The sequence below is a fragment of the Pinus tabuliformis genome, chromosome 4_2 (assembly GCF_031772625.1).
Source record: "Pinus tabuliformis cultivar Carrire ecotype Pingquan chromosome 4_2, CPIR1, whole genome shotgun sequence".
Taxonomy (NCBI): domain Eukaryota; kingdom Viridiplantae; phylum Streptophyta; class Pinopsida; order Pinales; family Pinaceae; genus Pinus; species Pinus tabuliformis.
Window position 1 is genome coordinate 27,473,417 of NC_142304.1, and position 15,026 is coordinate 27,488,442.

At 38.0% G+C, this 15,026-nt stretch overlaps 1 protein-coding gene across 6 annotated transcripts in view; it reads right to left on the minus strand.

Moving 5' to 3' along the window:
• Positions 1-2,042: 2,042 nt before the first annotated feature.
• Positions 2,043-15,026, minus strand: part of PYR4 (pyrimidin 4) — a 239,364-nt gene continuing 226,380 nt past the window's right edge. For 4 of the 6 annotated variants that reach the window (XM_089428151.1, XM_089428149.1, XM_089428150.1 and 1 more), the window contains one exon: positions 2,043-2,719. In XM_089428151.1, the coding sequence (XP_089284277.1) occupies positions 2,531-2,719 (189 nt within the window). In that variant the 3' untranslated portion in view covers positions 2,043-2,530. The remainder of the gene's footprint in view (positions 2,720-15,026) is intronic. The other 2 variants (XM_089428148.1, XM_089428147.1) reach the window with 2 other exon arrangements.

Below are 15,026 nucleotides of genomic sequence, written 5' to 3' on the forward strand. Positions count from 1 at the left end.
ATGTCCTCTTTTTATACCTTTGACTTTCTTGACACTCCTTTTGGTGATCCTTCTTCAAACTTCCTTTCCTTGTTTTGTCACCTTAGCTCTGATACCATGTTGAGAAATCTAGTGGTAGCTAAATTAGGTGATTTCTCTTACTTTGTTAACTGCTTGTGATGTATTTAAACTTAGCTTGATTAGATTCTTCTTTCACTTGTTATTATTATGTTCTTATTGTCAAACAACTACCAAACCATAAAGAAAAATAAGACAAGAGGAAAAAAAATATAGGTGATCAACCAGGGCCAAAACCTCCCCACTTGAGAGGAAAACTCGCAAAAACTCTTCTATGCTTATAGAATTTCAAATGACGAATTCCAAGACCTATGACCCTTGTCAAAGTCTCGTCCAAGACCAAGTCAAACCTTCCTTCTTGATGATTTTTCCTTCCTCAACAACTTCAGCAACTTTGACCTCTAGTAGATTCTTTTGCAACTTCGACCCCCAGCAGATTCTTCTGCAGAAACCCTAGATTGCATGTGTGATGAATTTGCTTCCTTTCCTTCTTCGCTTGGATAGCCTTTTCCTTCTTGAGTACTCGACCAACAATCTTAGTCTTTTCACACCAAATTTCGGTCTTTTAAGGTAGCTTCGATTTCATTGTTCCTGCTACAAGTGATGCCCTAGTTTCCTCCCACGTGTGAAGGATCTTAGCCCAAAAACTATCCCAAAACCTTCGCTTTCTTCTTCTCCTTCTTTGGTAGGTATTCGACTTCCTTTTTGGTCCTTTTCTCTTCTTAGATCGAACTTCTTGACAGCTAGATGTATGATCTCCAAATGAGGTTGAAGTCTTCTTATTTATAGGCTTCTTTCTAGGTCGAATTGCTTCTTCTAGGCCAACTTGATCTTTGCATCATGACGAGGTCTTGGAGGGGCTTTTGACTCACACAAATTTATCTTTACAATATGTAACATGCCCAAAGTTCAAACTAAATTGACTTGTAGACTCAATGACAAGTCCTAGAAGCACTCAATTGATGCTTGACCTATAAAACAAATAACCTTGAGCATGAAACCCATGCCTCAAGAATAACAATAATAATTTTATTTTTCTCTTTACATCAAAGACATAAAATCATGATTACATATGTCATTATAAAGACCGAACCTAGTTACATATTTCAACAATAAGGAATTAAATATAGCCATTTATGTGATTGTGTCTGATGGTGGGGTTGTAGTCAAATTTAGCTAATTTCTATAGGGAGGTACTCAAGGAAGCACGATCTTAATCCATGGTGTTAGGGTATCCATGGGGAGGTTTGGGAACTCACCAACTTTCCTTAAAAATGACTTTTCCACTACACAAACATAGTGTTAACTTAATAGCCAATTCCCTTAGTTAATTTAGAAGGGTTGCATTGTATGCTAATATAAACAAAGTGTTCCAATATCTGTGTATTACAATTTACGAGTCGGAGAAAAGTCGATCCTCTAACACCAAATAGAGGTACAAGGCCATTTACTCAAGAATTTCACTATGTCCTTTTCCATTAAATGTTCGTAAATATATAACACATTTATCTTTGCAAAGCAACAGAACTTCCTAGAAGACAACCTCAGCCCAATTCTTGGCAAACTTTCCAAACTACCAAATAAAGTCACTAGTAATATTTGATTAACCACTACTTTGTCAGTAAGTACAAACCAGAGTATTTATTTTGCCTAAAATATACACATCAAAGCATAGTAGCAATATTCAGTCCTATTAGACTGTATTGTAGGGAAATATTGCAATAGAACAAAATTCGGCAAATTTTCCGTACAGTATGGATACTATACAATCAACTATAGTCTTTCATAATATATGTCATGTCTTTAATACCTGTTCAGCCATAAACCCAAAAAAACAGCAAAAAACCCCAAAAATATTATAAAAGCACCCTAGAAGACCTATAAATATAAACTAGATTGTCAAATTTTCATGGAATGATTTAATGCTTTTGCTTTATCGCATGTTCTTCGGGCTAAAATTCTTCTATAATTTGCAACAAAATGTGTATATAGAGAGAGAGAGATCCACATTGCAGTTGTATTGGATTTTTTGTTACATATTTTTTTTTTGTACCAAACTGTATTCAAATTCCTATTCGTATTCTAATCTTGCTACCATGATTGGCAAATGGGTGATACCAAAAACTGCATGCGGTTGCTTTGCATCAAATTTTGGTACTGTTAATAATATTGGAAATTATTTGACTAATCTCACACTAGATTCTTCATTCTAAACAAAAATATTTTTGTTCCCAAATATTCCTTATGAGTAATTCTATGTCTGCCCTCTCTTCATCTCAATAAACAAGCAGTCCCTTTCTTGGACATTGGCCTGAAAATTAGTGAATAAGTATTTGTATGAACGGAGATTTGAAATGAACCTGACAATTACAGTGTGTTCCGGAAACAGGTTGCTGATCTAGAACAATAGCTATTTGCATGAAACAAATGGAATGCAAGACATATACCTGCATAGAGTGTGTTACCTGATTAATCAAGATACATGCCAGTCCAATGTCTGACCACTAAACATTGGGACAATCGTACCAAAACTGAAATGATATGCATCTGGTACTTGCCAAGAAATCTTCTGCAAGGTAATCTTAGATGTATTTCGTGGAAGACCATAGAAATCAGGTCCATTGAAACTTGTGAATGCCTCAAGTTTATCCAGAGCACCAGCCTACACCGTACAATGAAAAAAAATAGAAATGGATCGATATGTTTCATAACACTGTAAACTATAATGATTTTTAAAGTTTTTTGAAAGAGATTCTTCTCATCGATACTTCTGTATAAACGATGACAATAATTGACATGCAATGTCAATTTGAATAAATAAGGAAAGAAACAAATTATATTACTGTCCACTAGTGACCAATAAAAGGTTTATGGGACTCAAGTGTACAGAGAAATTATATTAATGTCCACTATTATAACCATAGTTCCCATAAGAAGAATGATGAAATAGTTTTCATGTGTATTTCATAATGGTGGTATAAGACTTTCACTTAATTGACAAGGTTCAAATCATAAGGGACATATTGAGTCTGGAAGCTCAAAAATTGTCTAAGGTGAGTCGGGAAAAGCTAGGTCAAATTCTTTGGATGGTGTCAATCTGGCTAGATCATGCATGTCACTCTTGGAGTATTATTTCTTCCCGCAGGTTTTGGACCAGATATTCCATTAAAATCTAAATGCCAATCTACGCAATTAAAAGAAAAGAGGAATATAGTCTGCTTCGAGTCCTTGAAACAAAAGCATTACGTTGCAAGTAACACCACTTTGATAACTTGTCTTTGAACAAAGACATGGAAAATAATGCAGTGGCTAACAAATTGAAAATTGTGAATTAAAATTGTGAACAACATGTTAACGCTTTGGATTTGGAGTGCATTACCCATCAAAAATGGATAACCCCATAGGAGAGAACGTTTCTCCTACATTTAACAGTCATCCAGCCAACAACCCCTAATATTCACAATCCGATAATGATATACCATATGGCTCCGCCATCTGCATCAGCCACATACCTCTCACCATCTGACATTTCCACTTGGATGAAGGTGGACTTCTATTCAGAAAGGTACTTTGATCATTTTGCAAATGGTGCTTATGCTTGATTGTTTTGGGCATTTAGTTTTGGGCATTTAGTATGGATAAAGGGGTGATCTGGAAGACTGACCGATCTTGACTGTAAATTTGTTCTCTCAACTTACCAGGGGGGTTGATCTTTAACCCTAGTCTAGTGGAACCTCCCTTAAGGCCTTAGGGTTATAGGAGGGACACTACTTGGAAAACCCGGATTGAGATAGTGTGTACGTTATCCCCTATACTTGAAATTTTCCATGTTACATTACAAGCCCCATATACCACATCCATTCTTGAAGTTTAACATGTCCTTGGTTCACTGGGATTTGGCACCATCGTGTCCACACCCTTGAGTAGGGTTGGAAAACATTTCCTTGGAGGTTGATGCAACTAAAAGAATGAAAAAGCATATCATGGCCACAATGAAAGAAAAAAAAAAGAAAATGAAAATGCAAAAGATGGTTGAGACATAAGTTAGCACGTTCGAAAAATCTTGGCATGAGCTCTACCCTCCTCATTAGCCATAACCCGATTCCTGGGCACATGATGCTCCTTTACATCAAAAGGAACCCTTGCATGCCCAAACCCTAATGAGTAATAAATCGTTTCATCTTAAGGGGTAATATAAAATGCTACATCATAAAGAGCAAGCTTTAACTCTAGAGCTATGCACTAAAATACAAAGAATTATGAAGAAAATGTAAAAGGCACACTAGAGGGGTGGAAAAAGTAGGCTGAGTAGGGTAATTGATGCCTCCATGATTTCTTCCCCTTACATTTACACACTTAGGATGTGGACTCCTCATCAGCTGGTCCTCTTGACCATGGCCCTTGGCCATGAAGCCATTTACCATACATTTACACTAACACCTATTGATTGAGGGGTTGACCTTGGAAATGCCACTTGCCCTTGAGGGTTGGAAGCGCCTAATAGGGTTTACCATTAACCACCTCTATCAAGGCAGGTAACACCTATATGGGACCTTGTAATGTCCCCAATTTTATTTTCCTCTATATTACAGCCAGAATGGATTTTCATGGTACGTGATGGCCAGGTCACATGTGTAGGGATTATGTCATTAGGAGCCTCAGAGAGGTTTTGAGGAGTTTTTATGGGATCCAACTTTGTTTTCTTGGCATATTCATCATCATGAACAATTCTACAAACTTGTTTCGAGCTCCATGGTTTTCTGATAATTCTCGTAAAACGAGGTTATTATTGGGCATAACTTAATTAATTATATGTAAGGCGGCATTCCAAGAGAAATATTTGATGGAACACCTTAATATAATAGCTTGTTGGAATTAGAACGAGAATATCTATAGGATGGGATGCTAAGAAGTGACTTCCACTGGCCAGAGAGAGTATGGTGGGCGATTTACCATTTTCCCAGCTTAAAATGACTTTAATTAGTCATTTAATTGAAAAGGGAAAATATTAATTAAGTGGGGAAGGCCAAATGGGACTTAAATAAATTTAAAAAGTCACTTAAGACATAATCAAGGAGGAGCTTCTAGAATAATAATAAAATTATAAAAATAAGATACTTCTAGAGGTTTGGAGATCTATCTATGGGGTCTTTAAAAGGAGGAGGAGGAGATCATTTGGGACATCTTGGAGTTGAGTATTTGTATCTTGTGGAGAGGTCTGGAGAATCGGAGTTCCCAACTTCAGTTGTAGCCCTAGGACAAAAACCCTTGAGTGATATAGTGAAAGTGGGCAAGAACCCATCTCTCCCCTTCGTGAATTCATTCAGAATTCATAGGTGTTTACAGTCGATAAGTTACTTTGGAGGCCTGTTGCAGCAATATTGTTGATCTTTTGAGGGCATCACCTCAGCCATCTTCAATATTTATATTAGCAAGCTATTTCATATTCCATATTAATAAAATAAAGCTAATATTATCTGCATATTTATCTTGTTTATTCTTCCGTGGCATATTATATTTTCTAGTTTGTTGTTAAATTATGGTTGAATGTGTGAACATTGTTATTGAAATTGACGACATTATCTTCTGAAGCAATTTTTAGTAAGAAACTTGATTTCGAATATTACAGTGGTATCAGAGCATGATTGTGGCTAATTGTGGGTTAAAATCAAAGCTGTCGTATTGCCATATGGTTCCTGAAAACTAAGTTTTTGATTAAAATTCTCAATCTGTTTGTCGGAAAATAATTATTATAGGTGTTGCAGCTAGAAAATTCTAGGAAAGCAAAAAAAAATTGCAAGTTGATTTGCTCGGCTAAAATCCATTTGTTTGTAGGGCTGGAATTAGTGATCTTGCTGAGATGAATTTATTTTTGTTAGGCAGAATTTATCTTTCTAGGCCAAAATTATTTTGTTGAGCTGAATTTATCTTTTCGTGCCAAATTTCTGTTGCCAAGTTGAACTTTTCTTGTTGGGTCGAATTATTTTGCAGCAGTTGAATTTATTGGTGAAAAGATTCTTCCTTAGTACTATTAATAAATTTGACCAGGTTTCCTGTTGTGGAATTTTTTTTAATGAAAAATTTGTGATCTATCAACTGCCCAATTTTTGTTGGAATTTATTTAAAATTAATTTCAGCAAAATTACTTTTGGAGATTTTCTGAAGAAATTTTATTTGTTGGGCTCAGTTTATTTGTCGGGGCCCAGTTTATTTGTCGGAGCCTAGTTTATCTATTGGGGCCGAGTTTATTTGTTGGAGCCTAATTTATTTGTCAGAGCCTAGTTTATTTACCAAAGCCAAATTTATCTATTGGGGTCGATTTTATTTGTTGGGTTGAGTTTATTTGTTGGAGCTAGATTTATCTATTGGAGCTAAGCTTATTTGTTGCGCTAAGTTTATTTGCTGAAGCCAAATTCATTTGCTGAAACTTGAATTTATCTATTGGACCGAGATTATCTGTTGGGGTCTAGTTTTCCTCAAGGGTCGGGTTACGTGTTGAGACAGGTGTTATCATTTCTTAAGCTCGAGTGAAACTACGATATTGTTGTTGTGTCAGATTCCTTGACCTCATTTGAGCATTGTAATTCTCTCAAGTATTTGCCTCTCATATTTATTTATGTTACAAGTGTTTCCACTTTATCTGCAAAGTGTTTGACAAAAGTACTGCTTGCTAACTATTTGTTAAAATTTCTCAAAGAAAGTTTTTAATATTTTTTGAGTTAGTGAGAGAGTATGGTGAGTCTGCATGAGGCGTTGATATTATATTTGGACCTCTATGTAATTGTTGAGTGTGACTTGCAAGGGATGAGTATGTTGTATTGAGTCAGTTGGCCATCTAATCAAAAGTTTATTGTTGTCCCGCTGAGTGGATAAGGTATGCCAACTCGATGTCCTTTTCGTCATTGAACTAAAACATGGATAAGACCATCATCAATTCCCTTAACAAATTAGCAACAACAAACAGTAGACCATTTTCAAAGGGGATACAAGTTATTTTTCAGCAAGAGCAACCAAAGAATTTGCAAGGAGAGCATGAGAAGGGACACAAACTCTTTGCACTTGGGAAAAAAATGAAATTTATGAGGGTTACAAAAAAGACCCTCCTCAAATTGGAAGAACTAGACTCGCTCTTTTCCAAGGTGGATCAATCAGATGGGAAAAACATAATTAAGACTCTAAAACCAACCATGCTTGCTCTCGTACAACAAGTTTTTGGAGCACCCTTGTGAAGGGATCAAACTTTCGGTCGCCAATAGTATCATGTTGCTAACCGCAACTTTAAATTCTTTCAACGATGATATCATGAGGAGAATCTTTAGGCTGATAGTAGAAACCTTTCAGGACTTGGATAACGGCAAGGGCCTTACCTTTGCGAAGAAGCTAGAGATTCTAAAAGTCATGGCCATGGTTAGAATATACGAACTCATGTTTGATCTAGAGTGTGATGAATTGATCCTACAAAAGTTCCAATACTTCTTCAGCATTAGGAGCATCATCTTGATGGTCAAAACAATCATGTTGTCCATTTTGTCTTTAGTTATGGGAGCATGTGATGCGATTTGTAGGGAGTTGTAGTCTAAGTTGTTGGCCATTTGGAGGGAACAATTGATCTCACCCGCTGCTTATGAACTAGCCAAAAGGTTGGTTGAGTAGAACATGAAGTTTTTTAGAAGACAGTTGACTAGGGAGGAGTTGCTCAGGGTAGTGGACTATGCAACAAGAATGAGCTAAAGAGAAAGGGTATTTGCTTCATCTGCAAGGAACCTTGGGGACCTGACCACTCATGCATGAGTGACACAGAGGAGATGGCATCAATAGATAAGGAGGAGGTTCCTTCTTACTTCCTGGATGAGGATTATTCTTTTATAGTTGAGTCCTTGGGTTCTTACGAGGATGCCTTTGAGGAGCATGAGCAGTCATGTGGAGTCAAGGACAACAACCCAAATATGCATTTTTGTTTGAGGGATGATGAGCAACAAATTGTTCCATGAGTGAAGAAGTGTTGAGTCTGTTGTCATTGTTGAGAAATCTAGGGCATGGAATAGTTAAAAGATTTCTCTGCTTGATAATTGCTTCTGATATACTTTTACTTCTTAGCTTATAGTCTTTTCTTTGTTAAGTTATTATTGTGTTTTCTTCATCAAGACAATTACCAACATGCACAGTGAAAGACAAGTGACACAGTATGTAGGCTTCTCAGCCAGGGCCAAAACCTCTCACCCCTTGAAAGGAAAACCCAATCAAAATTCTTCTTCTAGATCTTTAATTGATGAGTATGAAGACCATGACATAGACCCTTGACTCTAATATCCTCCCAAGAACCTTGCCACAATCCTTGATGCTCTGTCTCTTCCCTTCAACTTCCTTGGAACTGCTCTCCTCGGCTCCTTCTAGAGAAACTCAGTCTCTATCCTTTACACTGCTACTTCTTGACTTCTTCTAGAGAAACTCGGTCTTTATGATCTACAGAATGTCAGTCTCTAGATCTCTATCTCGGTTACCAAGTGTCTAGAAGAATCCTTCCTTTGTTGTTCCAGAAGAAACCTCCTTCGCTGCCCCAGAAGAAACTTCTTCTTCGTTGCCCCAGAAGAATCTCTTCTTTGCTGCCCCAGAAGAAACTCTTCTTCATTGATCCAAAAGAAACCTTCTTCATTATGCCCAGAGGAGTCCTCCTTTGCTAACCCAGAAGAAACCTATCTTTGCACTGCCTAGAAGAAACTTAACTTCACTTGCCCTTCTTCACTTCTTCTTCGCACTTCTCTTGACCCCTTCTTCACACTTTTGTTTCCATTCTACTTCGCACTTCTTCTTGTCGAGATCAAGTCGAGTTGCTTGTTCAAATTGCTTATCTTCAAGTGAGGCTGAGTTAGGCTATATATACACTTCTTCTCATGTCCTTTAGGCCGACATGATTACTTGTAGTTAGGTCGACTTCTTCTAGCAGCTTCTTCCATTGTTGTAGGCCGACTTGAAGAGGATAAGTGACAAGGTCTTGGAGGATACTTTACATAGACAATATTGACCTTTTACAAAGTGTAACATGACTTCATTACATGATCATGACTCTAACATTTTATGACTTGATGACAAATAAATCCTAAAGACTCTCAATGGGAGTCTTGACTTAAAAACAAAATCTCTTGCTCATGAAACCCATGTAGCAAGTCAATACAATAATTTTATTTTTCTTCTTTACATCTCATTACATAAAAACATAATTACATGTCATTATGAAGACTGAACCTAGTTACACTTTTCAACACTCCCTTTTAACTAGGGAGGTATTCATAACAGTATTTGGACTTTCTCAATCTGAAGAATTTCTCATAAGAAGAATTTGGATTGGTAACTCATTTGTATAGCATCATATCAACTAGCGTTGTTACATAGCAAGGCCTTGGCTAACAACTCCTTATCTCCACAAGATTTGAGCTCAATGCTAGCGAGATCAATGATTTATAGACACCCTCATCATTGTCTCTCTCGGAACATACCCCACCCGGGTTCTCTCAGGGTATGTTCCATGAGGACTATTCTTATCTTGGACTCCCCAACCCTCAAAGAATATCAGTCCTTGTTAAGTTTAGGTATGTTCTATGCTTGAGCAATTTATTTCAATTTTCACAGTTAGCTCAATATCTTTTCCAGATTAGCAATCACATCAGCATTAAAGTAAACTGTAGATAGAACATAAACATAAATCGCAGAAGACAAGCCAAGACAAGAGGACACAAGATGTGGCGTTAGCCAAGGACAAACCCCAATGTGGGGGAACCCTTGATCAATTCTTCTTATATGTTCTTCAATAGTTCAGTAGAGAGAGAGAGAGATAGTACATTTACAACAGAAGTCAACACTTTGACTTATCTAGATAAGTGCATAGATCATCTCTAAGAAGATGATACATGAGATCAATTGAAGACATGTTGCTTCAACTGATTCTCCAAGGTGACTTCTCCACCTATCATCGTGTCGCATCTCGTCATCATGCTGCACCCATCATCACACTGTTGGACCTCATGACTGCTACACCTTACGCTGCACTGCTGTCCCATGTGCCATTATTCAACCATGTTGTCATACAGCATGTCTCATGTGCTTGCAACACTATGCTTGCCACAACTATCCATGTTGTCCATGCTTTCCATGTTGCACCATGCTTGCCATATAGGTCATGCTTGCCATGCTGTCCATGCTTGCCATGCTGCACCATGCTTGTTGCTGTCATGTCACAACTGTTGTCCCACTTTGTTGCCATGTCATAGATGTTGTCCCACTTTGCAGTTGCTGCACAATGTCACTGTTGTCCTATGTCATAGGGTTGTCCCATCATAGTTGTTGTCCCAACATAGTTGTTGTCCATAATGACATTGTTGTCCCATCATTCTGTTGTCCCAACATGCTGGGCAGCACCATGTATCCCAGTTGTCCCATATATATTAGCATTGTTGTACTAGTTTCCTTGATGTCCCATGCATCTATCCATCAGTCCACAAACAACCCTCAATCTGCTGCATTTTACTATTAATTTCTGCCTAGGGTTCTGTGCATGTACTAGTCTAGTTAGGGCACACCAAATAGCCTAACGTATAGGGCAAATACACCTGTTTGCCTTGTTGCCCTTATAGGTGATTGTGGCCTAGTTAGGAGGTCCATTCTAGGTCTCTCGGCCATCCAAACTTCATCTCCCAATTGTTGTTAGCAGTCCCTCACTGCAGCCCTATAAATGTGTCACTAAAACTACCCACAAATCAGTGCTATGACTACGACTGCCCTTCCAATAGTCCTTTATTGTTGTGGCATGATAACAAGGGAACTCGGCCCCTTCTCCAACACTTCGGACCCCTCCAAACAGCGGCTAAGACTCCTGCTCAATACGCTGTCCACACAACCCTTCCACGCTATCTAGGGCAGCCTCCTAATGTTGCGGCTAGGGCATGGTAATGTCCTCCTTGACTATGTTTTGGTAGGGACCAGCGTATAGGGTTGTAGGCTTCCTTCTAGATAGTGTTAGGGCTTCTCTTTCATGACTTTGTCCTCTAGATTAGGGTAGTGTATTCCTTCTTCTTGACTACGGCTAGGGCAACCTCTTTTCTTCCAGCATCTAGGGCTTCCACTCCTAGATTTCTCTTCCATTAAAATCCAAGACAAGTGGAGAGAAATCAAGATAGAAGTGTGTGTGAGAAATGACTCTCAAGTCATCTCCTTTTATACTAAAACGTTGAGCACATGTGCGGTTTATTTGGTTGCTAGCCGACCTTTACGAATTGGCTTATAACACAAATAAATTCATAACTCCATGAATACTTATCGGAATTGGATGATCTTTAGATCAATCCTACACCTCTTGATGAGAGGGATCCAAGAAAAATATCAGTTGCCATAAGTAAGATGACCCACATGGAGTTTGGCCCTAGTTTCCAATTTTAACAGTCCTCCACGACTACTCTTCCACTGGATGCCTTATCTCATCTCTGGAGAGTATCAGATGCCAAATGATTACCCAATCCTCCATTATGTCTTCCCAAGTGAAGACCAAAATGACATGTCTATCTCTCCCTCTCAAATAGGGAGGCCATATTCCAATAAGGAATGTACTCATTCCTACCGAAAATGAATGTACCTAACCTCCCTCTTGGCTTAGAAATTTCCAAGTTTCTTCCAAGTAAGAAACTCCTTTTCCTCGCTCAGATTGTACAAGCACCGTGACAACGGCTTAGGGTGGGGGTTGTCACTCTAATCCCCACCCACTTCGTTCTAGCTGTCTCCCAACAGTAGCCTATGGGGGGTAGTCCTATGGAAATGAGAGGATGAAAGACAAGTTGGGAACCAACTTATCTGGGAGACACAGTTGAGTGGCCTAGCTACTCGGTTTAATTTAGCAAGACTTAAGGATTTGATTAGAAATGAGACCAATGCCTTATGGAGTCAAAATTCTTGCTTATTACAAATTAAGACCAAGTAACTTGATGGACAACTGTTGCTTAAATGATCAATTAACCTATATGAGATGTAAGTCTTAGAAACTAAGTGTAATGCAAGAATATTGGTTATTTTTAAATTATATGCCTAGTCTAAATGGAACCTCCCTCTTAATTGTTTTGAGACCAGTCTTTAGAGTAGGTTGTGGGATGGAAGCCAACAAGAAGCAAGCAGAGGCTTGATTAATGATACCTCCCCTTGTATTCCAACCACCCAGTGCCTCTGGCGCTGCAGAGACTATGGCTTTGACCACTGCAAGGTCACTGTGTTAACCACTAAAAAGGAGTGAATCCCTCAACCTAGATGAGAAAGGGTTATCCTAGGAGTCTATCAACCAAGCTTATGCTTGGAGGTAAATTATTAGTGCAAATCAAGCCTAAAATGCTTATACAGTGATTATGAGTGAAATTCTTAGTTAAGATCGCTTAAGGTTTAAGTACTTAACTTATGATGATTCTTTAAAGACAAGATTACTTGTAAATCAAAATGCAATCTTACAACCAACAAAGTGCCAATAATTTAGTGCTAATGTTAAATCCACAAGATGCCAATTACTCAAGATATTCAATCAACAATCTTATGCCATGATTATGTCCTTAGACGATGCCAATGATGAAAGATGCTCAATTAAGATAAAACTTAAGATGCCAAATTCTCAAGATAAACAATAAAATTACAAAAGCTTCTTAAGATAATGAAAGAGCACAAGATTATGAACTTAACGTAGAACACTTATTCAATGATGCTTCAACCACAGTGTCAATGCCAAAGTGACTTAGCTCATCAACAAGGTTAGAAGATTTAAAGCTTAGATGCTTGAGTGGTTTAAGTGCCAAGTTAACAAATTCTCAAATTTCACACAAGACAAACAACTATTAGAACTTACTATGAGCCAATTTGATTATGAAAGAGCCATTTATGATGAAGTATAGGACAGCAGTAAGTATATCACTTCGAACCAAGAAATTACCGAGCAATATGAAACATAAAATGACCAATGAGCTGCCTAATGACTTGTCATTGTAAATTTATGAATTTTAGCCCATTTATGATGAAATATTCAGTGTATATTAGATTTGAAAACTCTTATTACAGCAATGAGAAAACTATGCAATTAGTGAACTATTAGTGTAATGACTTATGCCAACAAGTGCCCAAAAAATATCAAATATTAGAACAAGTTTTCCAAACTGAAAAATTAGATTCTTAAGCCCTTTAAGATGCAATATTCTAAAATATCAGAACTGATTATTCAGTTACGCAGAGATATTCCAGCAAGCAAATGATTGGATCTAAGCTAGATATGCAATACCCAAGTAGCCAAAATTCTAGCAAAATTTAACAATCAAATTATTAAGGTGTTAGGACCACTTAGATGTGATTTTAGGGCACTTATATCAATGTTATGAAGATTATATTACAACTGAAGCAAAACAGAGATAAAGTGAGGGTTTAGAGAGCAAACCCTAGGCCCAAGGCCTTGCAAATGACTTGCTCAAATTTGCCAAAAAATCTCCAAAGATGATGCCACTTGAAAATACAAATTTTTGAGCCAATTTCTCTGCAAAACACATCAAACTTTAGTCCCAAAATCAAACTCACCACAGAGATGGAAGAGAGGGAAAATTAGGGCCAAGAGAGGGCAAGGAAGTGGCCAAAAATGAAGGGAAAAGGCCTAATAGGCCTCACAGCAAGCCCAAAAAGGTTGTCGTTAGGCTTAGGAGGGACCAAAAGGCCCACTAGGGGTTGTGGCCTAGGGTTTCCAAGGCCCTAAGGCCTGCAGCACCGTAGGGGAGGCCTCAAAGAGGTTGTTGCAAGCCTGGAAAGGTTGCGGCCTTAAGAAAAAAGGGCACTGAGGGCAAGAGGAGGAGTTGAGGGGAGCCCCCAACAAGAAATGAGGGAGGTTGAGAGGGAAGAAAGGAGAGTGAAGGAGGAAGGAGAGGGAAGGAGGGCCTAAGAGGGGAGGCCGAGGCCTCTAGGCCTCACGGCTGGGCCAAAAAAGGCCCTAAAACCAAGAAGCAAGGGGAGAGGAGGAAGGTTGAGGACCTTAGAGCCTACAACCAGCCTCAGAGAGGCTTGAAACCCTAACGCAGAGGGCAGGAAGGGTGACGCAGGGAGCTAGGAGAGAGACGTTGGCCTAAGAGACGCTAGATCCGGGCTTAGGAGCCCCAAAACATGAAACCCCAGCTCTGAAAAATTTTATTTGCTTTAGATTTTCTTCAGTAGTTGTCCCTACAAGAAAATTTGGAGGCTAGATCTTACCCTCAAGGGCCTACATCTAGCTTTATTCCAACTCTTCTTGCTTGATCACACCTATAAAAATAAATTTAAAAATGCCCAAAACCCCAATATATACAAAAATTCTCAAAACCCTAGTTAGAAAAATAATTTTCAAAATATATTATCTAAGATTTTTTACAAATGTACAAATATACAATTCTTTTTTTTTTGAAATTTTTTGATAAATGGCTAAGTGTATTTCTAAGAATAGATGCAAGTTACAGCCTTAGCATAGTTAAATAAACCATATAAATATTTGGAGTCCAAACAAGGTTAGCCTATGTCCACAGTTCGTGAACTTGGAGCCCAAGGACTGGGAAACTTGCAAACACTATATATTTTCTTCAGGAAAGCTTGATAGACATATGGTGAATCAGATCACTTAATATAAACCCAAATTCTACCAATAAAATGATTTTATCCCCATCTAATGAATAAAAAAACTTGAAAAAATTTAGGCACAATATAGGAATGCCCGTAACCCAACATGTACCACTAATCAGTAGACAATAAACACCATGAATTGCACCCCAAAGACTTTATTATGATTCAAAAGACGATCTCAGAGGGACAGTAGCGTTACGTTAGTTTTCTGCAAAATTTTCTTAGCCAAACATCTAATGGCTTTGACACACAAATGACTCCTAATTTATAGATAAATCCTCCAAGTGGAAAAATATCAACTAGTTGGCTTGATCCTCGTCAAA